This window comes from Thunnus maccoyii, chromosome 15 (genome assembly GCF_910596095.1).
Source record: "Thunnus maccoyii chromosome 15, fThuMac1.1, whole genome shotgun sequence".
Taxonomy (NCBI): domain Eukaryota; kingdom Metazoa; phylum Chordata; class Actinopteri; order Scombriformes; family Scombridae; genus Thunnus; species Thunnus maccoyii.
Genome location: NC_056547.1, coordinates 19,193,233 through 19,219,941, shown reverse-complemented (window position 1 = coordinate 19,219,941; position 26,709 = coordinate 19,193,233). Strand labels below are relative to the sequence as shown.

At 40.4% G+C, this 26,709-nt stretch overlaps 4 protein-coding genes across 5 annotated transcripts; all 4 read right to left on the bottom strand.

Moving 5' to 3' along the window:
• Nucleotides 1–3,029: 3,029 nt before the first annotated feature.
• polr1f (RNA polymerase I subunit F) lies at nucleotides 3,030–8,956 on the bottom strand. Its single transcript, XM_042435486.1, has 4 exons — nucleotides 8,614–8,956; nucleotides 5,582–5,723; nucleotides 5,262–5,470; nucleotides 3,030–4,152 (listed from the first exon to the last, which is right to left on the bottom strand). The coding sequence occupies exons 1-4, from the start codon at nucleotides 8,913–8,915 to the stop codon at nucleotides 3,651–3,653; spliced, it is 1,155 nt and encodes a 384-aa protein (XP_042291420.1). The 5' UTR covers nucleotides 8,916–8,956; the 3' UTR covers nucleotides 3,030–3,650.
• Nucleotides 8,957–11,129: 2,173 nt separating this feature from the next.
• Nucleotides 11,130–19,049, bottom strand: LOC121913557 (transmembrane protein 196). Of its 2 annotated transcripts, none has more exons than XM_042436209.1 (5): nucleotides 18,885–19,049; nucleotides 15,707–15,763; nucleotides 12,780–12,915; nucleotides 12,031–12,149; nucleotides 11,130–11,894 (listed from the first exon to the last, which is right to left on the bottom strand). In XM_042436209.1, the coding sequence occupies exons 1-5, from the start codon at nucleotides 19,047–19,049 to the stop codon at nucleotides 11,823–11,825; spliced, it is 549 nt and encodes a 182-aa protein (XP_042292143.1). In that variant the 3' UTR covers nucleotides 11,130–11,822. The 2 variants fall into 2 exon arrangements, with proteins under 2 accessions (XP_042292143.1, XP_042292144.1); XM_042436210.1 differs by having other exon boundaries at nucleotides 18,903–19,049.
• Nucleotides 19,050–21,649: 2,600 nt separating this feature from the next.
• Nucleotides 21,650–22,792, bottom strand: LOC121913518 (4-galactosyl-N-acetylglucosaminide 3-alpha-L-fucosyltransferase 9-like). Its single transcript, XM_042436179.1, has one exon. It carries the CDS (start codon nucleotides 22,790–22,792, stop codon nucleotides 21,650–21,652), a length of 1,143 nt encoding a protein of 380 aa, XP_042292113.1.
• A 2,468-nt stretch (nucleotides 22,793–25,260) lies between these two features.
• LOC121913361 (4-galactosyl-N-acetylglucosaminide 3-alpha-L-fucosyltransferase 9-like) lies at nucleotides 25,261–26,499 on the bottom strand. Its single transcript, XM_042436057.1, has one exon. The coding sequence runs from the start codon at nucleotides 26,423–26,425 to the stop codon at nucleotides 25,331–25,333; it is 1,095 nt and encodes a 364-aa protein (XP_042291991.1). The 5' UTR covers nucleotides 26,426–26,499; the 3' UTR covers nucleotides 25,261–25,330.
• Nucleotides 26,500–26,709: the final 210 nt, after the last annotated feature.

Genomic DNA, 26,709 nt, shown 5'->3' with positions numbered 1-26,709 from the left:
ACATACTTATGTATATAATATTACATTTCTGCCAAGTCAATTCCGCTAGATGCCAGTAAATTCTACATACCTCACCTCTAAACTTAAAAAAGTATGCAGTAAAACAAAATGGAAAGATCAACTGAGGGATTAGTACCTCAAACCTTTACTTACCCAGCAAACAAAATAATGTCCCTGGAACATCACAATAGTCCCCTGAGTGTCAGAGGGACATCCCCTGTTTGCTGGGCATGTAGGATAAAGTCCTTACTTTGTCATTGTCTACCTCTGTCCAGATGCAGAATGTGACACACACACGCAGAGAATAGGTTACACTTAACTATGAAGGTGTCATATGTAAGTTTAATTAACACATTTCACTTATGACTCCCCAAGGTATCCACAAGATAATAACTGTGTGAAATTGGACAAACACACATGTACACATGTAGGCCTAAACACAATTCCCTTAAGCAAGGGAATGGTGTCACAGGAAACACCCGTCTGTCGTCGGCAGGGTTACTGAGGGCAGGATGGTGGGTGTCGGGTGCCAAGGAAACAAACTCACTATGGGAATCCAGCTCACCAAGCAAAAGTAACGTTTACTTTCAGGGTTAAATGTGTGTGTGTGCATGTGTGCTTGTATTCGTGTGTGTGTTCATTGATCCCTTGGGAAAGAGTTTAACGCTCGAGTCCGTCTGTGTGTGTGAGCATGGGCTATTTGCCTACCTGAGGGAGCAAGCTTAACGCATAAAAAACAGAGATGCAAAGCAGAAGTGCCAAAAATCTCTCAGAAATGCCTTTGAAAATGCCATAAAGGGATTTCATGGATGTCAGTAGGCCTGTGAGTGATGGGCTTTGATACGATTCAGTCCTGGCTGGGCCGTGTTGGAGGATATATGACCACAGTTGCACGGCTCTGACTGGTGGAACACTTAAGGTTTTATGACCTGCTGCCATTTGGGGCTCTGGGATAGAGCAGAGTGCCGACCACATACTAACTAATTAGGCCTAGCCAAAGGGGGTGTGCGAGGATGGGGATTTGTGGATTGCGGGTTGTGGATGTGGTGTGTCTGCATGAGTGAGAGAGCCAGTGAGTGTGTGGCATGGGTCGTTGCTGCCTGTGTGTGTCCTGAACCTGGAATATTGCGTCAGGGCGCCGTTTGTTCTCCATAAAGACTCCACGGGCTCTTTCATGTAGGAGCCGCCAGCCTGGAAACTTTGACACAGGAGATAGAGAGCCAGCCAACCTCTGCACACACGAGCACACACACACACACACACCAGAAAACACTCCTAGAGAGGCAGCGAGAGGCAGACAGAGGTGTAAGGAAAAGATAGTCTTGCCTGCTCAATAAAAACAACACTCCTCCTATTGTCTCATCTCTCTCGCCCTCCCTCTTCTTCTCTCCATCGGAGGATCATGAAGATAAACGACCGTGCCTAGATATGAGAGTCCAGTGGCAGGAGGGGGGCGTCTGAAGTGGAATGTGTGTGAACTGCACGCCGCCTCCTATAAATCAGGGAGACAAGCAGGAGGAGGAGGAGGAGAGGGAAGGCAGGATGGGGAAAGATGGGGAGTCGGCATGAGGGAGTGATAGGAGGAATGACAAGATAAATGAGTGGTGATGGGGAGGGCGGGCACAGGTGCACACGGGCAAGGGTTGAAATCGGGCATAAGAGTGCGATAAAGGCAGAGGTAGGTCATGGGAGGACAAACAGAGAACCATTTAGAGTCCACTTGAGACTGTTTTTTAATCTCTCTCTACCTTCATATAATAAGTATTTTGTGTCATTGTACAGTTAAAACTGTGGCGGTAACTCAATCTGAGGTCAAATAGAGTATTCTGAGAATGCCGGGAGTGATTTGTAATGACTATGAGACTACATTGTACATTAGATCATCAAAAAAGTTTTAAATGGAGTTACTGTTCTTCTGCTAAAGGCTAAAATATGAGTAACATGAAACATGAGCTTGCATCTGTTCTATTTTGTATGTGTGCCTGCTGTTAGCAGGATTGACCCCGTAACATCTCAGTGAGTCAGGTCATTAAGTATTTAACGCTTTTTGGTACTAAGGAGTCCTTTATAAAGGGTTTATAAGTTGTAACTAATGTCTATATAAATGGTAATAATTCATTTACTAATACAAGTCAGTCACAAGCCATTAAAAAGACCCAATTTTGTGCTGCCAAGTTGTGATAAATCCCATTGATTGTCCTTTGCATTTGGTAATGATGCAGTTGCAATTCATTCATATGTGCTTGTGGATTTCGCCACATCGCCTGAAGTTATAAATGTTAATAAGTCATTAATAAAGAGTTTTAATCATCAAAATTGCAGTTGTAAGGGTTAATAAGTTGTTAATGGATTTTGTAATTTATAACCCTTTTATTAAAGGCACCTCATCAGAGAGTAGTACCGTCATTTCTTAAGAGACGCGGCTGTTTGGTTACAATCAGCCCTGGATAACATGAAGTGTAGTTCAATATAAATAGAACAACTGATTCTTTCTTTTCAGTTATCAGACTGAATTTGTTGCAGTGGTTAAAATGCTCTTAAGTTATCCTATCTTTAGGATATGGAAATGTAATATAAGAAAAACAGCAACAAAAAAAGGAGATATAAAGACCTTGGTGACAGAAATATACGATCAGGTGTTACAGAGGATGAGCAGAGTTAATTGCAGCTCCTTATCTGACCTCTTTGGGCAGCACCCGATAAGCTCTCCAACTCTTAGCACCTCACAACTAATTAGACTCCCCACTGAAAGGCAGGATTTGTGTGTGTGTGTGTGTGTGGAGGTGGGGGTAAAGAAAACACAAAGATCTTTAGGCCGTCTCTCAGCACTTTATCACTTGACACCCACTGGTCAGCATAAAAGAGCTAGCCATGAGAGGATTTGCCATGAAAAACATTAATTCTTGAAATTATTCGTCATTATACAGATATATTTTCCTACAAATCAAAGCGATGTTGTAGATTCTCAAACTTTTTTAAGATTTAACAGACCCCAGACATTTCAAAAGAATAAAAACGTGAAAGCGGTATAAACATGTCAAAATATATATTTAATTTCCATTTCTGTTGGTTCTCAGTCAAATAAAGACAACACACCTTCCTGTGAAAACTATCCATGCAGGACAAATAATTCCTGACTGCACTGTCTGTCACTGTGCAGGATGCATTTGTAGAATACTGAACATTTGCTGTAAAAACATTCTTCCTTCCTTGCAGCCATCATCGAGAAAATCCTATCAAGGAGAGGATGGTGGCAACAGAATATGTTTCTTAAATGGAGTTTGGCCTTCTCATTTGTCTAGCCTTTGACCCTCACTAACAAACAGGAGAAAATGTGGACAAGGTTTCACTCTTGTCTTATGTCCCAAGTGTGTTTCAGTGAAGCAGTTTTGCTCCCCCATCAGGTAAAGTAAGGAAACTGCAATCCAATGAATCCTGATGTGTGAAGTTTTCTTCTTTCTTCTCATCTGCATGTTTGACTCTCTGTTTAAATGATTTTAACGGAAGAACCCACTACGGGACAGAAATCTTGCTTGCTAAAACTGTGTTTAATCACTAAGGCACGTCAGTATATTCCTCCAGAACCACGGTTGTCATAAAAATGGCCTCAGTTATTATACACAACTTGCTTTCCAGACATAATACTTTTCTCAGGCAAACTGCTCAATGTCACTTTTCCTCTTCTTCTTGGACTTTGGTGGTTCAGATTCTTCGCTAAACCCTGATGTGATGTCACTACCAGTTTCGTGTTTCCTTTTCTTGTTTGGTTTGTCGCTATGGTAACCGCTGGAGTCGCTGCCGTGGATCTCCATGGGAGAGAGCTCCACCTCTTCAGCTTCTTCTTTCAGTCGCTTCTCCTTCTTCTTTTTCTTCTTCTTTTTCTCGCCGGCTTCATTGCCGTTCGCGTCGTCTGTTGTTCCGTTCAGCTCTAGAGTGGTGTTGCTTTCCGGCTGGGAGTAGGACGCTACTGTTACCGCCTCTTCTCCCTCTTCCTCTTTGACTTTGTCCTTCTTCTTTTTCTTCTTTTTCTTGGGGGTGTCATCAGGAGACTCCTCGGTGGGTTCTGGGGTCGGTTCCATGTCTGGCGGCTCTTGCTCGTCTGCAGGGATGCTCGACTCTGAGCTCTCACCCATAGCCAGCAGCTCCTGGACCCTGAGATACAAAGAGACAAAAAGACATCAATCGAGGGTTTAACCGCATCCTCAACACTTTGATTCCCAAACAATATACAGCGAGTTTCTACAACACAAAACTATTCGCTTCAGGGAACATTAAAACAACACAGTAACATTCAAAAACTATCCAACAACAAAACCGTTTGACTCAGAGCTCTACTATCATTAGTGTTCTACTTGATTATAGGGCTGGGCAAATAGAAAATAACAGAGTAACGCAGCTTCTTTAGGAGCGTTCAGTGTGGAGTGTGTGAGGCGAGTGTGCAGGGGAGAGATGCTCAAGACAGGCAGGTAGGTGTGCTAGACGTTATCAGTGAACTGTAAATATAACAAAGAATGTTCAGTATGCGCTACAGTGTGTCAGAAAATGAATGCTACAGCTCCTCAACAACCGAGCGGAGTTCCTAATTTTGTTTACCAGCAGCTGCATATGTTGACAGGGTTAATCCCAAACTTAACTACAACTTAACCCTGAATCTAAAGCAGTATAGCAGTGTCTCCCTTGTGTACCTGTCTGTTACACAAGCGTTTGTTAAAAATAACGTCACTCTAAAAGATCCGGATAATAAGATAATGAGATAAGTGTTAATCTATCAAATCTATTTACATGACTTATTATGACATTCACAAGATACGTTAAGGAAAGCCATGATTTACTTTAAATTTCCTGTTTTAGCAAACAAATACCTGAGTGTTCTTAACTTCTGAATATGGTAATAAATATGACTAACTCAGTGTTATTTTTCAGTACAAATAACTAATCACAGCTCCACTGTGAGGACTGAGAATATTGTGCACAGGTGTACTTAACAAGATACTGTGAGTTAAAGATGACAATCGTGATATTGACTTCAGTATTATTGCAAACAGAGAATCCAGATGAGATCATTTTAATGTGTAAAGAACATTTTCAAATGTATTCCTCTTAGTGTGGACATGGCCCCAGATTGTAGCCTCTAGTGAACTCTCCATGTAAACTCCTTACCCACAGAAGTAAACAGAGATGTGCCGTGCTTGCAGAGATGATGCAGGTACAGCAAACACGCGCACACACACACACACACACACACACACATGCACACTTGCCTGGTTCTGTCCAGCCTTCCTCTGATCAGCAGGACCCCTGCAGTGTCGGCATCGAGCGCAGTCACCTCAAACTCCAGCTCAGCTCCGATCCTCGGCCCTGCGTCCCTCCAGGTCTCCATGGAGACAAGGTTGGGTTTGGGAATGCTGGCGTTGAAGCAGCCATGCACCAGGCAGCCCACGTGGCTTACACCTAATTTATTCACCTTACCCTGTAAACAGAAACACAGTAGAAATAAAATGATTTAAACACGATGCAGACAGGCCAGAGGTTTTAAAAAAAAAACTTACAAATGTAGCTGTAAATGTAGATTAAATCTCACCAGCAGTTTCTGTCCTTTTTTGGGCTGAAATACAATAAAGTTGGCCTCTATGTCCATGTGGATGTAACCGCTGTCATCGTAAATGTGTCCACGCTGCCCCACTATCCTGATGTTGTCGTAAGCTAAAGGAACTCCCTTCAGACTGCAAGAGAAAGACAGGACGAGTTGAGTTAGCTTGGTGGGAACTAAAATAGTTTAATACAGTAAAATATGGCTTGGAACATTTTTCTGTTTGTCACATCAGCTCCATTTTTTACACCAAAAAATACCTGCACATAAATACAACAGAATGCAGGTCATAATGTCATCTTATACTTAAAGCTGGAGTGCGGGACTTTTGTCTCCCCCTTCTGGCAGTGAGAGCAACAACAAAAACACTGTCGACACATCACAGGTTCAGTCGTAGCATGCTCCGTCGCTACTGTTGCGGATGTAAAACAGTGGACAAATTGTTTTGAGCGTCACAAAACCCCCACAAAATGATTCATTTCACTATCAGGGAGGTGAATGTTATCAGAATTGATAACATCTGGAGAGTCTAGAGGAGCCGCACAATTAAATTATTTTATCCCCATTCAAGCTAGCAGAGGGCTAACCGACGGAAGTCTCTGTTGTGCATGCTCTGCCCATGGAGCATGCACAGTATGCATTCATCGCCACCGACATCAGATTTAGACACTCTGTATACTGTGAAATACAGAGATATTTATCCAGCAGTAATAGAATTAATCAGCATTGTGTGACCTTGTTTGGCAAGGGCTTGAATGTAACAGACGTTCAATTATATGTAAAAGTTCCACACTGCAGGTTGAAATGAATAATTGATTCATTAGTAAGTTGATTGACAGAAACTTACTGGACAGCAATTCTGATCATCAGTGAATCACTTTAGTAACTTTACCAGTTGAGGCTTCTCAAATGTATTTGCTGCTTTTCTCTTCTTTATATTTTTGGTTTTGGACTGTTAGTAAGATGTAATCCATTTGAAGACATCACCTCGGGGTCTTTCGGATTTTTTTGACATTTTCTTGACTAAACTATTCATTGATTAATCAGAATATGGACAGAGATGAAAATGATCACGTTATCCTCACTCATTAAAGGTAGAGTCAGTCATTCTGGAAGAGGATTGTTGATATTTAAACTAAACACCCAAACAAATGCACCCCACCCTTCATGCTCCTTAAGAAGCTCCGCCCGCCAAAATTCAAGGACGCACACTGCCACGGCAACGACCAAAAGAAAAATATGGCAGAATCCAGATTGATACATCAGCCGTAGAGTCACATCTGTTCTTCTCACAGTTTATCACAAGCAGAAAAAGTTTTTTTTCTCATGTGAGCACAACAGTCCATCCACACTCTCCGCCCCTCTGCAGCCTCCAAACTTCTCACTCGACCTTTGTTCAGCGTCCACAGAAGCAGCCGTCTGTCAGCTGCAGCTCGTGGGGAGCTGAGAGGACAGCAGCCGGACAAACTGCCTTCACAAGGCTGACTGACAGCAAAATTTACTGAACCAAAATAGTTTACGTCAGCTCAACAGTATTTGTATTCATTGATTGATTGATTTGGTTAATAAATTCAAAACAAATATGCATTGGGATATTTGTGTGATTTAAACAGCTGCTTGCTCAGATTATGCTTCACTAAACCCAACATCAACGGACTCAGAGGATAAAAAAAAATGCAGGGGGGCTCAATGAGACAGTCTTGGATTCAGTGTGGATTTATACATTTAATACAATGGAAGCGTATCTGTTCTGTGAGAAAACAGTTTCTATGTGAATTGGCCACAGCGGGTGCTGGAGACAAACAACTGTCATCATGTCATCACATAGACAGCTGCTCTGATGACCTCCCCCCGTCCTGTGCCAGGCATGAATGCCCCCTGCTGACTGGCTGGAATAGTGTTGTGTGGCTCTTTGTTTGTTTCCCATTTACAGAGCCAGGGTTGTATATGAAGTCTGGATTTTTTTTTCAGCACACACACAGAACAGACGCCTAGCGGACCGTGAGGAGATATTCACTGAATCTGACAGAAAGTGTATTGAACAATCTTTCTCCAGAATCACTGACTCAACCTTTAATCCGGTGGTTCTCAATCCTGCTTCTGGGTACCCCAATAGGTCTTTTACACAGTAGATATTTTGACATGTCACAATTGGAAAAACGCAGGTGTAAATAATACAATTAAAAATGGCTGAATTCAATTTAGCTGCCTCAGTTTTAGCGTCCTGCACTCTGGTATTGTGCATGCTGGCTCCTTGTCACAACTTACTTATTTACTTACTTACTGGGCCACGTGAATATGGCAGAGCCATCGTTAATGTTATGAACACTGTGCTCATAACATCTGCTGTGACAAAGCCTTACAGTTACTGGTTTGAAAATCAAGGTTTTACATACAAAATATATGTGACATATTATAAACTATGATGTGATGTGGATTAAACAATCCAACAGTAGAAAAAGAAGTAAAAATGCTTTATTTTAACTGGGTGGCAACATTAAACCTTGCATACACAGTGATGTATCAATAATAATCCAATAATGTACAGTAATACTGACAGTGCTCATCCTGCTTCATATCTCATAGCTTTACTTTCAATACATTTGAATGCAAGACTTTATTGTAGAGGAGTGTTTTTACCTTTAGGTCTTGCTGCTTTAAGTAATTAAAATAAGTGGACACTTTCTCAAAACTGCTTGGACTCAGTCTTGTTTACAGTCAATCAGCAGTGACAAGGAGGTGAAGCCATGGCCAGTAACTACAAACCTAAATTGTGTGTCCGATAATGGACCTACTATGTTGTTTTGAGCGCTTCCACGATGTTAACTGCTCGTTTCAAGACAGAAGACGGCTACATAAACAAAATACAGCCAGGCTTAACATTGCATGATGTTAGAAATAGTTGACATTGTTTTGTTTGCGTGTTTGTGGACAGTAATGATGGGTGGTATCATGTGCGGCACAGCAGAAATATAGACAACGCAGATAAAGTTGTGTGGACAGAAGTTGTGTTTTTGTACTACCTCTCGGAGAACTTGAGCAGATCGGCCTCCAGTTCCTCTTGTATACCTGTCTTCTTCTTGTTCAGGTACAGGGGCGGCAGGGCGATGTGTCTCCGGTGCGTGTTCATGACCAGACACGAGTACGGCGCTGACAGCAACTCGGAAGCGGCGGCGAACGACGGGACGGAGCACGGGACCGCGCCCGCGTCTCTGCCCGGCACAGAGGACTCTCCGGCCGGCTGCTCCTCAGCGCGGGCAGCGGGGGTTTCGCCAGACATTTTCACATGTTTTGGGTCGTCTTCAGCATGTTCGTAGTTCGCCATGCTGTTTAGGAAGACCGGAAGACAAACAACAACCGACTTCCGCTTTAAGGAAGGCTCAACTTTTGCTAGATATTGAAAACGTTGTTTATGTTTCCCCCTGCTGGTGAGGAGGAGGAATGACAGGTGACGGTTCAAACCAGTGTTCAAGTTGAAACCCTAATATGTATTTTTGACCAGATAAATTACTGCTGTATTTACATATATGAACAAAAGATTTTTGAGTCATTTAATAATTGTTACATTTTTGTTTTATGATTGTGTTTAGCAAAATAATAAAAGCAACCCCTTGATAGTAACAGAAAATATAACTAGGATTTACCCACTTTCTTGTGCCCAAATGAACATTAACAGATGTTTTTCTTGCTATAATCATTCCTCCTGTTCATACTATCCGTTAAGAGATCCTTTCATAATGCACTTTCAATGTAAATGATGGGGGACAAAATCCACAGCCCTCCGTCTGTGCAAAAATGAATTTAAACGTTAATTTGGAGATAATATGAGGCTTCATCCAAATTAGTTAAATCAAGTCACTGTCTTTTCAGTGCCAAATTCCCTCTTTTTGTTACGGTCCTTCCACTGCAGCTGAACAGGAAAACACTGTCTGTCAAGACAGACAGAGGGATTTTTTACTGAAAAGACTGTGGAAGATATCCGCTTAATTTGACTGACTCAAACAGGTGGAGACTGATATTATCTTCAGATAAACTTTCAAATACATTTTTTTTCTCAGAATGAAGACTGTTGATTTTGTCCCCTATCAGTTACATTGTGAGTGTATTTGGAGAGGATCTTCTAATGGTCAGTATGAACAGGAGGAATGATTACAGTGAGTAAAACCTCTTTCAGTGTTTATATTGGCACCTGACTGTTGTTTTTAAAAAGACTTGAAAAATTGTCAACTTATCCCTTAAGACCATTGTTTCAGCTGATGCTATGGTTAGATGGTGCCAATTCCTAAATTAAACTATGTTCAGAAATGTTTTGGATGATATTTTTGAAAACTGATGTGAATCTTTCTAGTAATTGTGTGAAAGGCAAATGATTTACAATTACAGCATGCTGTTAACAGCCATGATGCACCCTGAAATACTTATTTACTTACAGAAAATTATGCATTTTCTTTCCACCATGTCCTTTGTTACGTAAACTTCAAGTCAGGTCTGACTAGCCTGGCAAGAATGCTGTAAAGCTGTTCATCAAGCATTGATTGATTCTGTATCTTGTTCTTACCTGCAATGGCACATTAAGATCATTAGGGTGACCTGAGGTGTCAGTTAGTGCAAAGAGTGCACATGCACACACACACACACACACACACACACACACACACACACACACACACACACACACACACACACACACACACACACTTAGAATATTCTAGTGTTACTGTTTTCTGACAGAGCAGCACCACAGGAGGTCACATGATTCAGCATTTGACACACACATACACACAGACGCGCACACAAGCCCACACAGACACACACAGACACACACACAAGCAGGCAGTGTGCGGATCTGGTCCTCTCTGGGGCTCCGTGGCCAACTCCCGTCAGTTGTCACAGTGATAAATAGTGACGGGGTTTCTTAGTCAGCAAGAGCTCCCAGCGGCTTCTGCTGCTGTAGGCCATAGTTAACACACACACACCCCGCTGTTTGGTGCTATCTGGAGTAGGCAAACATCGTAATGAGGTATTGAGCAGCATGATGTTGTCAGAGCAATTGTATGTCTTCATAAGAGCTCACAGCTGTGTCTGTGTCTGTGCATGCACGCGAGCGTCGTGAGTGTTATTGTTTTTTATTGCTGTGTCTGCTTTTGCTTTGTGAAGCACTTAATATCCAGGTTTGAAAGCTGCTGTAAAATAGATTTACTTCATCACATAACTTTATGATGAGAATGTGAATCCTGAGCAGAGCCAAAAGCATCACTGTGTTAAACTGAGATCCTGTAGGGATGCCGTGGCTTCTTAAATCCAGCTTCACATCGACTATGTTGACAGTGTGTGATATTGCACACTTGGTTTTAAGATTAACTGCATGCATTTATTAAAAGATAAACATTTATTGTATTTAGACATTTCAGTATGATGAAATGGGCCCAGTCTCCATATTTTGGGATCAAACTCATCCTCCTGCTCAATTAATCTATCAAAAACAACTGCAATGAAAAATATTATAGAACTCTCTGAAATAATCCACGCTAGACTGACCATCGTTCAGATTTCTCATACTTTAATTGAATTCACTTTTATAAGAAGCATTTATAAAAAATATGTTTGATTTATAGATACGTCTAGAGTCCCGATATACAAGCATGATATACAGTACATTGCGCATCAATGTATTTTCATGTCAAAGCATTCCATTATCAGATGATATATACAGTTTACTGATCTCAAGATCTGCATTCCATAAACCCATAACGAGAAGAGAGAGAAGGACTAAGGGCATCAAGACTGAAATAGCAGTAGCTCTTCAAAACAAGTGAATCAGCTGCATGCTTGGTTTGTGCTCATCACTTTGAGGCATCTGATTGGATAAAATCTATCCTGTTCTGCTCATTAGTTTAAAGGTCAGATGATGTCACGCAAATGTCTGTCACCTGAATTGTCACCCAAACGGCGGCTCTCCATCCCGGCTTTGGTTTGAGTTAAACAGAGGGAGGGGTTTGAACCCGTGTTTGCATAATTATTCAGAAACACAAACGCCTCCCTCTTAGTGTCCAAATGTTGGTCTTGCTCCGGCTACAGAAAGACCTGGGTTCACTCCCCTGTAGTCAGGATATGGTTATATGCTGCAGCCACAGAAGTACATGCTGTATTTGTCTGCTGACAGCAAGCGATTCATAAACTGTCTCTGTTTCAGTGTGTGCAAGTCGCCTTTGTTGGTGTTGGTAGTGCGTCATCATGGTGATATGGCGGTGTGTCCATTGTAGGAGATCTGAGGGATGCCGTTACTGGAGTTGTCCAGGATCTCCTGTTAGGGACACACACACAAAAAACATATTTCCATGAACTTTTAAGCCTTTTTCAGTCATTCTCCTACACCTGTTGGAGACCATCGTGTTGACAAGTGCACCGATATGAAGCTGTCTCTTGCTATCATGTCCTACCTTCTCAGTCATCTCGTGTGAATGGTGCAGCGAGTGCTCCCTCTCCAGGAACATCCTCTGTTGCTCGGAGCTAGCCAGGCGACAGGTCAGCCATGTGGATAAGGTACAGGAGGAGATGCCTGGACAAGACAGGAAAAGGCAGAAACAATGTAGGAATTCTTTATTTTTTAAGATTCCCCCCTGACATGTTTTATAACATGAAAAAATTAAATGAATAAACAGAAAAAATACATCTACTTCTCCCTCATTAGAAAATCCTGAATCTGTGAAAATGCAGCTGTTTAACTCCTGGACACAAGATGTTTTCTACTTCACAGAAAAAAACCCATTCTCAGTGTTTCTCAGGTTTCAGGCCTCCGTGTATGCAAGATACGTACTGGACCATGATTGGCTTCCTAACTAGTTGTGACATCACAATTGTGCTTTTATGTGCACGTGTTAAACTTTCAACCTTCAGTAGATGAATGTGAAAACATTCAAGTGTAAATACAGAACATCACTCTGCACAGCCAAGCTCAAACATCTGACTGGAATAACAGTAAGAAAAACATATTTTTGAGTGGAGGTGGAGTTTACAGGAAGAGTTTGTTATCCCATCTTCAGTGCGTCATACTCTTTATAAGATGTTAGAGATGTGGTGAGGAAAACAGACTTTAGGGAAGATTCAGAAGAAAAAACTCAGCGGAGTTTGATTTTTACGGGAAAACAGCTACATCACATATTGTTGTGTTGTTTAATTTCATGTTTACCCAGACAGGCCAGAGTCATGGCAGCCAGGTGGATCGAGTGCATGGAGTCAGGTCGTTTGCTCAGTGCGCGAACAAACTGGAAGTTGAGGATACCACCGATCAGACCGCAGATACAACACGCTGAAAACAGGATCATCTGAGAGACAGAGAGAAACAGATAGAGAGAGAGATAGTGTGTGTGTTTATGCTAATGAAAATGGCGAAATTGATATCCTATCCACAAATATGTAAACAAACTGACAAAATATGATGAGATGGGAGATACAAACTACTATTAAGCTTCCATCTCCATCATTCAGCTGTTTTGGATGGCGGCTGCTGCAATGAGTAATGTGTATCAGACAAAATAAATCTCATTTCCTATTAGAAAATTGGAACGCTCTCAAAGCAAACTGTCTCATCCAGAAATATTGCACAGCTTGTAAATATGCTTGCATCACTCATTTGGTGTGTGTGTGTGTGTGTGTGTGTGTGTGTGTGTGTGTGTGTGTGTGTCCTGACTGTGTGTTAGAGGGTTGGCAAGATTTTTACTCTCAGCCTGTAATAAATCATACATTACAGATTACTTGAATTGTAATCAGCAACTGGAAAATTCAATCCCAGTATGAGAATCCCATTTTTCCAGCGTGAGCTGATGGGAAAATGATTGCAGTTCCGTTACTTTGCAGTCAGAATAATAAAATCCAATTGATTCAATAGAACTCTCTGTTGATTGTGTATGCAGGTATGTGTGTGTGTGTGTCTATTGTTTCTAGAGTACAGGTTCTCTTTCATTGCTCCCAGTACAGATGCCTTTAGTGTCTTTAACCGCATGGAAAAGGGCATCTCCAATTTCAGTCATTATCCGGTGAAGTGTGGAGAGCGGCTGGCAGGAGTCCGGAGCCAAACCAACCTAATGCAATCATCACCCCACAGGCAGACAGGGAGGGAGGGGAAGGAATGAGATGAGCAGAGGAAGATGGAGAGGGTTAGAGCACCGAAACGAGTGGGAGGATGAGAGTGAGCCGAGAAGGCAGAAAGATGGATGAGAGCGATGAAAACAGGAAAGAAATGGAGAAAGAGACTATAGGTGGGGATGGATAGGGTGAGACAGAAGGAGACAAAGGTTGAGGGATGTCTCTGTTACAGCAGATTGTGCTGACATTGATCCATCATTAGTACCTTATCCGCAGGAGAGAGACAGACAGACAGACAGCCAGACAGACAGAGTCGGAGACAAACATGAGGGCTCGGAGACAGTGAGAGTGTGTGAGGCGATCATTGAGTGAAAAAGACAGAAAGAATGACAGAAAGTGAAGAGGAGAGGTGACTGCTTGTCTCCTCTGGTTTCCTCAGATGTCTCTTTCAGAACACACTGTATGCACCTGCTCAGAGGGCAACACACACACAAACATATATACACACACCTTTGAGTGTTCGACAGGGTTGGACCGTCTTTACTTGGAAACTTCCAGGGGTACACAGTCCTTGTGTGTGTTGTCAATACTCACGATACAGAGCCAATACATTTGCATCCTCCAGACTCAACATCGATACATACACTTGAGAGTACATATGCTATATAACTGCTGTGCGTGGACTGATATTTGATACTATTCTCTATTGTTTTCATTGAATATGAGTATCTGAGGTTCAAAATAATCTTTCAATGGAGAAACATAAAGCTAACTGTCCATTTTCTGTACATAATAATCAACATCGATTCAGGTTTCTTAAAGGCTCTCTTGCTTAACAAAATGGAAAATGTGGTGTCGGAATTTTGTTTCCAGTGGTCTTTGTTCCAGTCAGCTGGAACTAGATCTTGATAACATGGATCAAATCTTTAATGGATGAATTGGCCTTCAAAACCCATCACTCAGTGTTTTGTCATGTTTCATCTCATCAAGTTTGTTTGAGGCCAGCATAACCAAGGGCGAGAAAATCTGACAAGAACAGAGGGGAAGATGAGAGGGAGAAAGACAGAGACACACAGAGAGATGAAATAATGTCTGATTTCCACTGAATACTAATTTTTAATTGTAAGGATGGAAACTTTCTTAAAAGCATGAAATGCTATAACACTTTAAAGGGGACATATTATGCACATTTCCGTGTCTGTATTTTTATTCTGGAGCTCTACTGGAATATCTTTGCATGATTTACAGTTCAAAAAAGCTCCTTATTGATTTTATACTGGCTCTTTATGCAGCCCCTCAGTTCAGCCTCTGTCTGAAAAAGGTCGTTTTAGATCCTGTCTCTTTAAGACCCTCCTCTTGATGAGTGCACTCTATTCTTATTGGTTAGCTTTTAGAAGCTGCCCCATAGCAGACTTTCAGTGCTTCCAGAGGCCACGCAAATAAACAGTAGTAGCAGAATTTCACTTCTTTTTCTTGTTCTTTACTCAAAATGGAAACTTCACAAATACATCCGTTCAAGCCCAAATCCAATCCGAAATATGCAAGTGGACAATGTGAACAGTCCATGGAACAGCCTTAGCAACAAAGAGTACGAAACAGATGGCCTTTTGTGGGCATGCATGAATGATCTGGGGTATTCACGGGGAGGAAGTAGAGGTAACTTAGCAAACAGAGTGTTAAGAGCAGGTTGAAGCTCTGCCTTTTGACTTGCAGGGAGCATTTTTACATATTCACCTCAAGTTTTAGACCTTTGACAATGTTTAACATGGATATCCAAAATTATAACCATATATACAGTAAAAGACGGAAAATCACAAAAAGCATATTATATCCCCTTTAACTTTAAAGTTTTGTGTCTTGCTTGTGTCATCACACACTTGTGTGTCACATCACTGGAGTGCTCTTCCTGTTTGCTGCGGTAGGAATATGCTCTTTATAGAGATCACAATCTAATTTTCATAAGAAAAGATAAAGAACAGATGACTGGCTCTTAGGGGGAAACAAACAAACAAAAGATATACAAGTACTTACAATAAGGCCCGTCCTCTTTCGAGCACACAGCACTCCACACATCCCACAGACCAGAAACTGAATAGAGAGAGAACAACACAAGAGTCAATAAACAATTCCAGAAGTAAGTTTATCACTGAGAAAATTACTGGTTAAGAAACTATATAAACTTCCCTTCCCGATTACCCTTCTTGACAACAGGAAGGATGAATGTATTGTGTACACAGAGTTCTTCAGATGCAATTTTCTCCCCCTAAAAATAGAGTGTGTCATTGTGGGTTTCTAGCAGGAAGCCATATTGTCCTGGATGTCAGTGATTCAGACTGAACTGGAACAGCACGGTGGCGTATTCTGCTGGCAGAGTGAGCTTATAAGTGAGACAGCACATTGAGCTGTGAGCTGCAATATTTTGCTGAGTTGCAAGCAGCAGTCTGTGTGTGTGTGTGAGTGTGTGTGTGTGTGTGTGTGATGACTTATGGGCTTTCTGTCAATTCCAATCTCAGTATCAGTTACAGTACCTGTTGTAGTTTGACAGTACTTTATTGGGCATTGTTAATGGTCTAAAAGGTACATTTAGTTTGTCTTCTCTTTGTTTTTTGTCCAACTGTAATCACATTTTATTTTGTCAGTGGCTTTAAAAAAAGTTAATAGTTGCTTTTTATTATTAAAAGGAAGAAAAAAAGGTCCTTGGGAAAATATCAGAAACACTTCTTTTGCTCTCAGTGACTGGAGGTGTCTGTGTTGGCAGCAGCTGGCAGGCTGAGCCTGGCAGGGGAACTAGAGACAAAGTAAACAAACAAGCGTACAAGTCACGGGCAGACTGTGTGTTATTAGCAGTGGTATTGAAGAATAAGCACCACACCAGCATCTAACTGGACCAAAGTGACATTTGCAGGTACCATGCTGTTTAACGTGCTGCAGCTGAGCTGCTAATTAGCTATTTAAGCCTGCTGACTGTCATTAGTGGTCTGGCTCTTTTTCACCGCTGAATGTTTATAAGGTACAGGACAAGATGTGTGTTCATGTTTAAGAAGGCCACTCCAGCAGGAGAGCTCATGTGGGTTGTTGTTCAGCATCTGTGGCCCTTTGTTGTGAAGCCGGATGCTAAAATGAAGCATTTGTATTCACTGTGTGGAAACTCCATCTGAGTAGACAAAGTCCAAACAATATTCTGATGAATCAACGCAACCATAGGGGGCAAAATTTGTACCTTTTTGTGTATGTTTTTTTTTTTTTTTTTTTTTTTTTTTCTCAAAGGAGCACACAGGACATAATTTACAGATATGTATGCTGTAAAAAAAAAATCAGTCATCAGTATCAGCCGGACTTTAAGACACAAAACAGTTTACAAATATGGTGAAATGAGTTCCTCAGTGTCACTTTAAAAACATTTTTAATAATCTAGTATCTTATAGATACAGAAAAAAAAGATTCATTTCCCTTTTAATTCATATTTGTAACATCTGTAGATACTGTACTATATAACACATCACACAACCTCAGAACCTTGAGGGTCTGTCTGCCCTCAGGATTTAGCTAAGTTTGTTTATTTTCACATTTTTAAGGATGCATTGATTTAAATTGAGATCGGGCCTTTTGTTTAGATATTACAGTCTCAAAAAGTCTTCTGGATCATGTCTATTCATTGAATGCACCAGACAAACTGCTTTTGTCTGGTGCATCCAAAACAGACAACAGTCTTAAAGAACGACTCTCCAGTGAACTCAGCACAAAACTTAAAATACCTAATCTGACTCATCTCATGTGTCGACAAACTGTTTCATAACTTCCGCTAAAGCCATGTATATGCACTGAAAAATACAGGAAATGATTGACGATCTCTTTTCTGTTTCTGCAGGACAGTAAATCTATCATCCCGAAACTTTGAACATTTAATTTGTTGGAAATAATGTAGAACTGTGACTGAAATTAATGTTTGACATCCAATCTACTATAAGGACAGTGGTCAGTCAGTCAGTCTTAATGACAGCAGACCTAAACCTTTCGGTGATCATGAGACAAAGGTGGCTGACTCAGCAGACAGCGCTCAACAGCTGATGAGGTTGAACACATAGACGTCACATTGCATATCAGCTTTGTACGCTGTGGAAGTGCACACATTTCACATGCGCAGACACATTCAAATATGCAACCAATACTAATCTCTTTCTCCCTCTTTTTGTTTTATGCACACAAAGGAGTCTTTTAGATACTCAAAACTTTGTAGATATGTATCTTTTATGATATATGGCCACTAAAAATGTCAGAAACTCCACTTTTTACTGTTCAGTAGCAGAATCAAGTCAACAAGGCTGAAATCGGTGCAGCAATCGGGGAAGACATATGCAGAAGACAGAGAGGATGATTGTGGGTAAAAGCTTTGACCCTCGCCAGCTCTGAGCAACAATTCAAGCATGAATTAATGAGACTGATCTTTAGCTCCAGCACAGAGGCATCTAATAGACTCTCCGACATCTAACAGGCAAACGCATGAAGTCTTTCAAACCGAACATAACCACAATGTTTTAGTCTCAACCACAGATCTTAACACTGGGAGGATGTTGTTAAAAATAAAAAGGTGGATAAACCACAACATCCAGTTAGTGATTAATATTGGGAAAACAATGACCAATATGAACAAAAACTGAGACTATTCTTTCTCAAACCAACACTCAATAAAATGATAATAATGAAAAAGCTTATAATTGAACCATAGAAAAAAAAACTTTTCAGGAAAATGTTCATTCTGATTTTTTAAGTGTTTTCCAATAATATTTTATCAAATCCAAACTTATGGTTAGTGTCATTGTATGAAAATCATCAACCAAACCAAAAGAATCCCCTTCATGTTAACAAAGATGTGTATTGCAACGCAACTTCTACCATTATGCTGATAAACTGACAAAGATCATATTAAAACGACCATTATCCTTATTTCAAAGTAGAATCAATCATTCATTTTCCCTTACACACCTTTGTGGTCACATGCCTTATTTTCATTTTATACAAAAGTGTACAGTCTGAACTCTTAAAGAATCACAAAAAAAAAAAAACATTCCTTACAAAGGTGGATAAGTATAAAGGCTGATGCCTCTGAGTTTAAACTGCCTGTGCCCTGCATTACATCCCTGGACATACTTAACCTTTTTGGGGGTAAATAAGGGGGAAAGTAAGGATAAGAGTTATCCCCAGGACATACACAGAGTCCGCTCCAGACCGGGGAAGCGTCGCCTTGCTGCGGCTTGTGCTCTCCCCGGACCCAGCTGATGCCCACGGCTCCCAGGACGATGCTCGCCACACCCAGGCCCACCTCCACCAAGGACAGCAGGAGCAGGCTCCACAGGATCTTACGGCTGGAGCACATCCTGCCCCGGGCATCTCTCCAGCTCCAGCAGGAGGCGGACAGAGGGCGAGAGGAGTCCGCTTCTCGGTGCTCCGAGGACGGCGCAGCTCTACTGACTCATACCCGGCAGGAAAACAGGGATTTATCCAAACAAGTAGGTCCAAGTAGAGTCAAAAGAGTAAAGGGAACCTAAGAGATTAGAAAAGTATATAAAACTGGAGCTAGAAGCGGTCTGGCTTTGCGGTATTATTCTAATGAGAGCGCTCTGTTGAAGTTCCTCCGTTTGCAGAAGTGCGTGTGTGCCGCCTAGCGCTGTCCAAGGTGCTTAAGCACCAAAGCAAATACAAACGCACACGCGCGCGCGCACAATAAATGAAGGCACGCGCACGCACACAAGCGCGCAATCCACAGCCGTAGCCAGTACTTTATAAAGACTGAGGTCATGTGTTGCAGCCTCCGCTCCCATGTGGAAGAATTCAAACGATATAGGCAGGAATTAAATTGACCCAAAGCCAAAGACTCATTTCAATCAAGTTTGTGTGAATTAATGTGTCACTAACTAAAAAGAAAAGTAAAGAGATTTATAGGACCTTTCAACAGCAGGGCAATTCAAAGTGCTTTACAAAAGAACACAATAAGAGATCAAATTAAGCGAAAATTGAATAAAACGGATACATTACAGTGCTGCTTGAGTGTAGTGCAAGATGATTATTTCAAGTAGTACTCCTGTGTAGTTTCCTTTTACAAGAATTGAAATTTGGAGCACATTTCTGGGAGAGTTTGCTCCAGATATGTATGATAATCCTGGCAACTGCACACACAGATTTTATGTATCAGGACTGGCTTTGTCTGGGTTGCTTAGAGAAATAACACACACATACACAACAGACTCACAGATATACAAGATTGCTGTTATAATTGTTGCAACTTAGACAAGCTGTTCTATAGTTTTAACCGTTAACTCTTAACTGAATTGCATATTGCACCACTCAGAGCAGCGACACACCTGCAAGATCATCTCATCCTACATCTCTTCTTCCTGCAAGAACATACAACGTGGAGTAGCTTATAAGAATATGTAGCACTCTAGTGACTTATTCTTAATGTTTCAGGTTCTTGAGCCCTTTTCCCCCCAATAGTTACCTACAAAACCACATACTGACATCACTTCTGGTCTTTGCTCCCTTTCATTCTCTTTCCCAGTTTGAACCAAAGAAAGTCTTTATGTTAATTATGTTAATTTAATGATTCTGGACACTAAACTAGATCACAATCATTGGATGTGATCCATGCTTTGCCTCATAAATATTCAAGCCAGTTGGGAGTTAATGACTCATTGGTGTTACAGAGTGTAATTTACTGTCAACCGTGTGTGTTTTACTGTAGATTACACTTAAAATTGACAAAATAATTTTTTTAAAAATACATTTTTCACTGAAAGTGTCTCTCTTTTGGTGTAAAAATACCTCTCTATGTCTGAGTTTCCATGATTACATGCCTGTGTGGATCTGAATATATTTAGAAAGGTCAAATTATGCATGAAGCTACAGACTAAACTTCAACATGCAGAAAGCTATGTTGTAAATCTATAGATAATGAAAATCGTTGTGTGACTAAAGTGAATTAAATAATTTTAAAAAACACATACATACCGACTTGTATTACTATTCTGTTTAATATTCTTATGTTGTTAAATTGTCATCATGCTTACAATCAGTTTATTAAAGGTGGCATTGCGTAATTTAATTATTTTTATTGTGTAAATTAGTTGTTCACATATGTGTAAGCGCGTACACTATTATAAAAAAGCCTATTTTCTCACTTATCCCTGTTTGTATCCAGCCATGATAATAGTTTTGGTTGTATTTGTTTTTATTTTGATTTGTAGTGCTTAGAGAAGTGAAAAATGGAAATAAACAAATAAAAATGAAAGCAGCATCTCATTCCAGAAACAGTGACCCTGTTACTCAGTAAGCCACAGAATACACTCAGCAAATAAAACCAAAATTTTATGCATGGCGAAAAAAGTACCAGAGGTAACTATAAAAAATTGAATACAGGTGAATACAGGTCAATGTACATTACAGCTCTAAAGTTCCAAGAAAGGCATCATCTTTTGCATCACTTTAAAAACTCAAGCAAACTTTAATGACAACAGCTTTGAAACATGACTCATTTGAAATGAGGCTGATGTATTCTAAATACGTTTCTCACCTTTCAGCTGCTCCCTGAAGATATACTTTTATCACAGTTTTGTGGATGTCAAGGCAACAACCACAGTTAGACTCCTAGTCATAATTTCTTCTTTGTGCCTGTGAGTAAAGATGTATATGGACTTTGGTCAAAAGTTATAAAGTTCTAAAGGTTTATTTTTGGATGCTATAGTGGATATTCATCTCTGTGGTTGATTAACCACAGTTACATTTAAAAAAAAAATATCATCACTTATTACTTACACTCCCTATAAGTTGCACATATTTCATCAGAAGTTTTTTATTAGTATTTGTTTTGAGACAAAAGTTGCATTGTTTTTTCTAGACGATACAATAATGAGGACTTTTGGCATAGTGAGATGCCAATTTGTTTAATCATTGCAGAGGAAGGGGAGATCAATAAACGCATCACAGAAAGAACCACTTGTACAGATCAGGCATCACTCTGTACTCCTTGGTTACACCCACATGGTCACAGGCTTGGCAGATAGCGTGTGCAAACTCATGATTTTCCCCAGTTAGATGACGTCTTGCTGTATAGAATCTGTGCCAATTAAAGTATCTCATAAAAGCCTCATTATCCTTATCCAGCCTCAGGAGGAACTCAGCCAGTGTCCTGGCATTAGCAAAGTCATTCACATGTAGGAAGGAAGTACCTGGGGCAAAATCCTCATAGTTCCTTCTCGGTGGGCCCAACACTATCGGCACAGTGCCGGCTGCCAGAGGTCCACTGAATGTTTCTGTAATGTAATCTCTGTCAATTGAACTCTCAAAGGAAAGATAGAATTTGCAGCTGCTAATGGTCAGAAAATAGTTCTCACCCCTCAATAACCCGGCGCTGGAGCTGTTAAAAACATCAATGTGGATGTGTTTTGCAAGCTCTCGATAGTAACTGTAACTCTCCCCTGATTCTGTGTGGAGGTCACTGTCATCCACAATCCAACAAAGCAACCGTTCCTTCTTGGGCAGCACAAAATCTCCATCTGTGTTCTTCTTGACAGTTAGTTGCCAACGAACGTGGATATCTGCATCCCTCCTGTAGCTCAAGGTTAGATTAAAAAGGCCTTGAATGCCTTGTATCCTGCGCGTGTTGCTCTGCGAATCCACATTAAACCAGATCCACCTCTGAAATCTGGGTCTAGGTGAGGTGGGGAGGTTGGAGAGGTCATCTAGGATAGCCCTGTGGAATATCAAAACTCCCTGCGCTCTGGAGTACAAAGATCTATCATCTGTGAGGTGGCAGCTGTCAATGTTGAAAAGCTTTTTACAGTCCTTAAAATCAAACCTTTTGTTTTCAGGCCAGAACCACAGCAGCATTATAGGCTTGTCGGTCTGTTGTGTCGCTGCAGGGCTGTTTGACTGTTTTGTAACCGCTGACGTGCTGTGAGAATTAGCCTGCTTTGTCAGCCGATCTGAATGAGCCGGGGGAGGATGACATTTTGGAGATGGAAATGACTTATAGTACATTAAAAACAGGACTATGAATCCAGCCAGCACAGGAATCACTGTCAGGATGGCCCGTAAAACACAAAAAACGGGGGTGGAAGCCATATTAAATCTGCGAGGAAAGAAGAATCCCTTATCATTGGCAAAACATTTCCTCAGCTGATTATCAGCATTATGTCAATTTTAATATCTCATAGAAGGTATCACATGGACTTTAAAGTGTCTAAACTAACTGTGAAATCAAACCATCAAGTTTTTCAAGAATTTATAATCTCAAGGTTGACTAAAAAACTCTTAAACAGTATAACAACATGTTGCATAAAAAGCTAGTAATGATAATATAATGTTTGTTTGGATCCAAATGAGTATGCACTACGAAATGCCCCCCCACCCCATTAAAAAGCTCTGCTGCTGAGTTCTGGCAGTGGTCATTTTCATCAGAATAAAAGCAGCTGGGTGTAAATGAGAGAGAAATTTGGTCAGAATACTTGCTTGTCCCTTGGAAATTTAAATGAAGTTGCGGCTTGGAAGGTGAGTGTGTCGAATTTCTGCAGGATCCAAACTGAGAAACCGCACAGGTCTGACAACTGAAACAACTCAAGAAGATTTGTTTGCTTTTCTCATCCCTTGTAGGATACAAGGGTTAAGACCTTGAAACGTGACATTCGACTTACGCTCCACCTACTCATTAACATAAGCAATCTCTCCAACTTGGCTGTCAAATATTCAAAACCCTGGGATTTGACTTTACAACAACTGATTTGTGTTTTTGGTCATTGTGCATTTAGAAAATTCAGGTTGAAACCTGCTTAATCACTCTCAAAAGATGTTAAAGTATCTACAACTTGCTGGAACAAAGGTATGCAATAATTAAAGTGAAGTACTGCACACTGGAGACTTTATTTATTAACGTTTTTTTGATCAGCACAAATATTCCTAATCCAAAAACCTGCCAAAAAAGTAAAATTAATGGTAAAATTACTTAAATTAGTGGAGAAATGTTTTGTCATGTTTTAATCGAATACATTTGCATCATCATTCGCTTCAGCTCCAATCACAGACCTTTTACCTCCACTCAGGTGAGTGTAAAAATAACACAAAGAAAGCAAGAATGAACATTTGACATGACAGATGAGTCAGAGCAAATACTGGACACAAACTGTCAGAAGCATCTTTGTCTCCAACTTAACTTGTCCTACTGGATCACGTGAACAATGCAAAAACAGGCAGCAAGTGACAGGAGGACAGATTAAACCTGTTTTGAATAGAGTTTTGCCTGTCTCTGCAAACACCAGGTGATAGGCTTGAGAAATTTCTAAAAAAAAACAAAAGCCCTGTTTTGCCATGCAAAGCTTGTGTTCACTAATGCAGACTATTTGCTTACAGTGATTCATACCACTGACGTGATTATTTTCATCACAGTCTGCTGGTTATTGTACTGAACTGAACTTTATTTTTCAAAATGTGAAGCAGCGTAGTGACATGAAAGCAAGGTAAAAATAGCAGCAAAACTATATAATAATAAAAAAATGAAAAAATACAAACACACATATAGTATAGACCCTCCAAGCCCCCGCATATCCCCCCTCTCACCCTCAAATCTATAAATATATATAACATATATATTAATAATAATATGATATAACTATAATCCATCTATTTATTCACAGGTCATTCTCTTGTTTATTGTATCACTGCTCTCCCTCATTCACTTCATCATTTAAAGTAGGTCATACAATGGTTCAAGTTAAATTTCATATACTATGAAAAGGCCCAAATTCACAGTTTCAAATTGCTTGTTTTTTCTGATCAACAGTCCAAAGCCCAATTATATGCAGTCTTACAATCCCAGAAGCAGAAAACCAGAAAATATTCACATTTGAGAAGGTAGAGTCGGTGATTTTGGGTGTTTTTTGCTTAAAAAAATTTAAACAATTCATTCATTATAAAATGATTACCATTTCTGTCAATCAACTAATCAATTAGTCAGCTATAATCATTCCAGCTCTAATCCCAATCCCCAAAAACACATTTCCTGAATTTTTCTCTACTTTTTTTTTTCTCTACTAGTACATTTGACACCGAAAAGCTTTTAATAATTATTACTAAACCAGTGAGTTTCACATTTTTGACATTTTATATTGACAATGTTTAGGATAAACCCAACAACAGAGGTAATACATGCCTTAATATCCGGGTTAAAGGAACAGTTCAGTTTAGTCTTGCTGTGAGTTAGATGAGAAGATCGACACCAGCAGTCTGTTAAATATAAGGCTACAGCTAGCAGCTGGTTGTCTTAGCTTTGTAATTCATATGTTATATCTTGTTTGTTTAATCCATACAAAAAACTAAAATGTAAGAACGACAACATGTGGTTTTGCGGGGGGTTAAGTTCTGGACTATTTGTATTTCTAGCCACACTAGCTGTTTCTCCCTGTTTGCAGTCTTTATGATAACCTTATCTAAAAGTCTGCTGGCTGTATCGCCACATGTTAACCGTACAGATTGCATCGATATTCTCATCTAATTCCTAAAAAAGTGAATAATATATCACTCAAAATATCCATCAACACTAGCAGCTTAGCCAGGTTCAAGCTATTATTGTGCATTTCTGAACCACAAATAATATTCTCATTGTGGTTTTCATGAAGAGTACCACTTATAAAGGTCATGAACCACATGGAAAGTCTTGTCTCTTGACATGTGGTTGCAGGCGAGGCAGATGGGCTGAATGAATTCATTGTTGATTGACAGGAGATGAGGAGTGGCTGTGAAGTACTTCCTCCACTCAAAGTAACGCATGTACGCCTTGTCCTTCACGTCCAAGTGGAGCAGAAATTCTGCCAGTGACTTTGCATCAGGGAAATCATTTATGTGAATGAAGGCATCAGAGGGAAGGAACTGTTCATAGTTTTCTCTTGGTGGACCCAGAACTACAGGGACTGTCCCCGCCAAGAGGGGTCCGTTCACCTTCTCTGTGATATAGTCTCTGTGGATGGAGTTCTCAAATGAGAGGTAAAACTTACAGCTAGCAATAGTTGAGTAATAGTCTTCATATCTCAGCCTGTGCCCTGCAAAAGCTTTGCCAAATACATGTATCTTGATATGCTTGGCCAGTTCATGGTAATATCTCTCTCTCACAGCTGTTCCAGTAGATGGATCTTTGTTACTGACAATCCAACACACCAGTTTGTCTTTCTTGGGCAAGACAAAGTCATCTTTCATCTCTGTTTTCCTGATTATCAGCTCATTCCTCACCGTGATATCAGCATCTCTTCTGTAGCTCAGTGTTAAGTTGAAAAGGTTATCCAGACCTGGTTTCTTTGCCGTGTTTGTTGGAGATTCCACATTAAACCAGATCCACTTCTGAAAAGCAGGACGTGGGCCCTGCGGCATGTTTTGCAAATGCAAGTCTATATCTCTATGGAAGATAATGACTCCCTGCGCTTTGTCATACAGGGATCTGTCATCTGTCAGGACGCAGCGGTCGATGTTGAAGAAGGTAGAGCAGGCTTTGAAATCAAACTTCACGCCGAGAGGCCAGAACCACAGCAGTACTATGGGTTTTTCATTTGGATCCATGCCTTTAAAAGCTTCCTCATCATCCAACATAGATATAAATTGGCAAACAAGAGATGGAGGCTCGAAATAGAGAAAGTATGCAAGAACAGAACAGATAAGCCCAAGAGCTATTATCTTTGCTAAACACACTGTTTTACTGGAAGCTGTTGTCATCATCTGCGGAGAGAGACAGAAAACTGAAAGCGATGTGATGATACATTATGAGTTGCAACAAATTCAATCATAACAAAACTTGCACCTAAAGTTGTAGATTATAATACAATCCAACAGAAGAGACTTTGAAAAATAAGTACTTTGTAATGCTTATGATTTTCAGTTCTAATTCAGATAAATACGATGCAGTACCTCCGTGTGACTACTCACAGGTTGCATGTCTATATGATGTGAGCAGGTCAGTCAAAGAGTGACTTTCTCTTCTCAGATTGATTCATTACAATGTT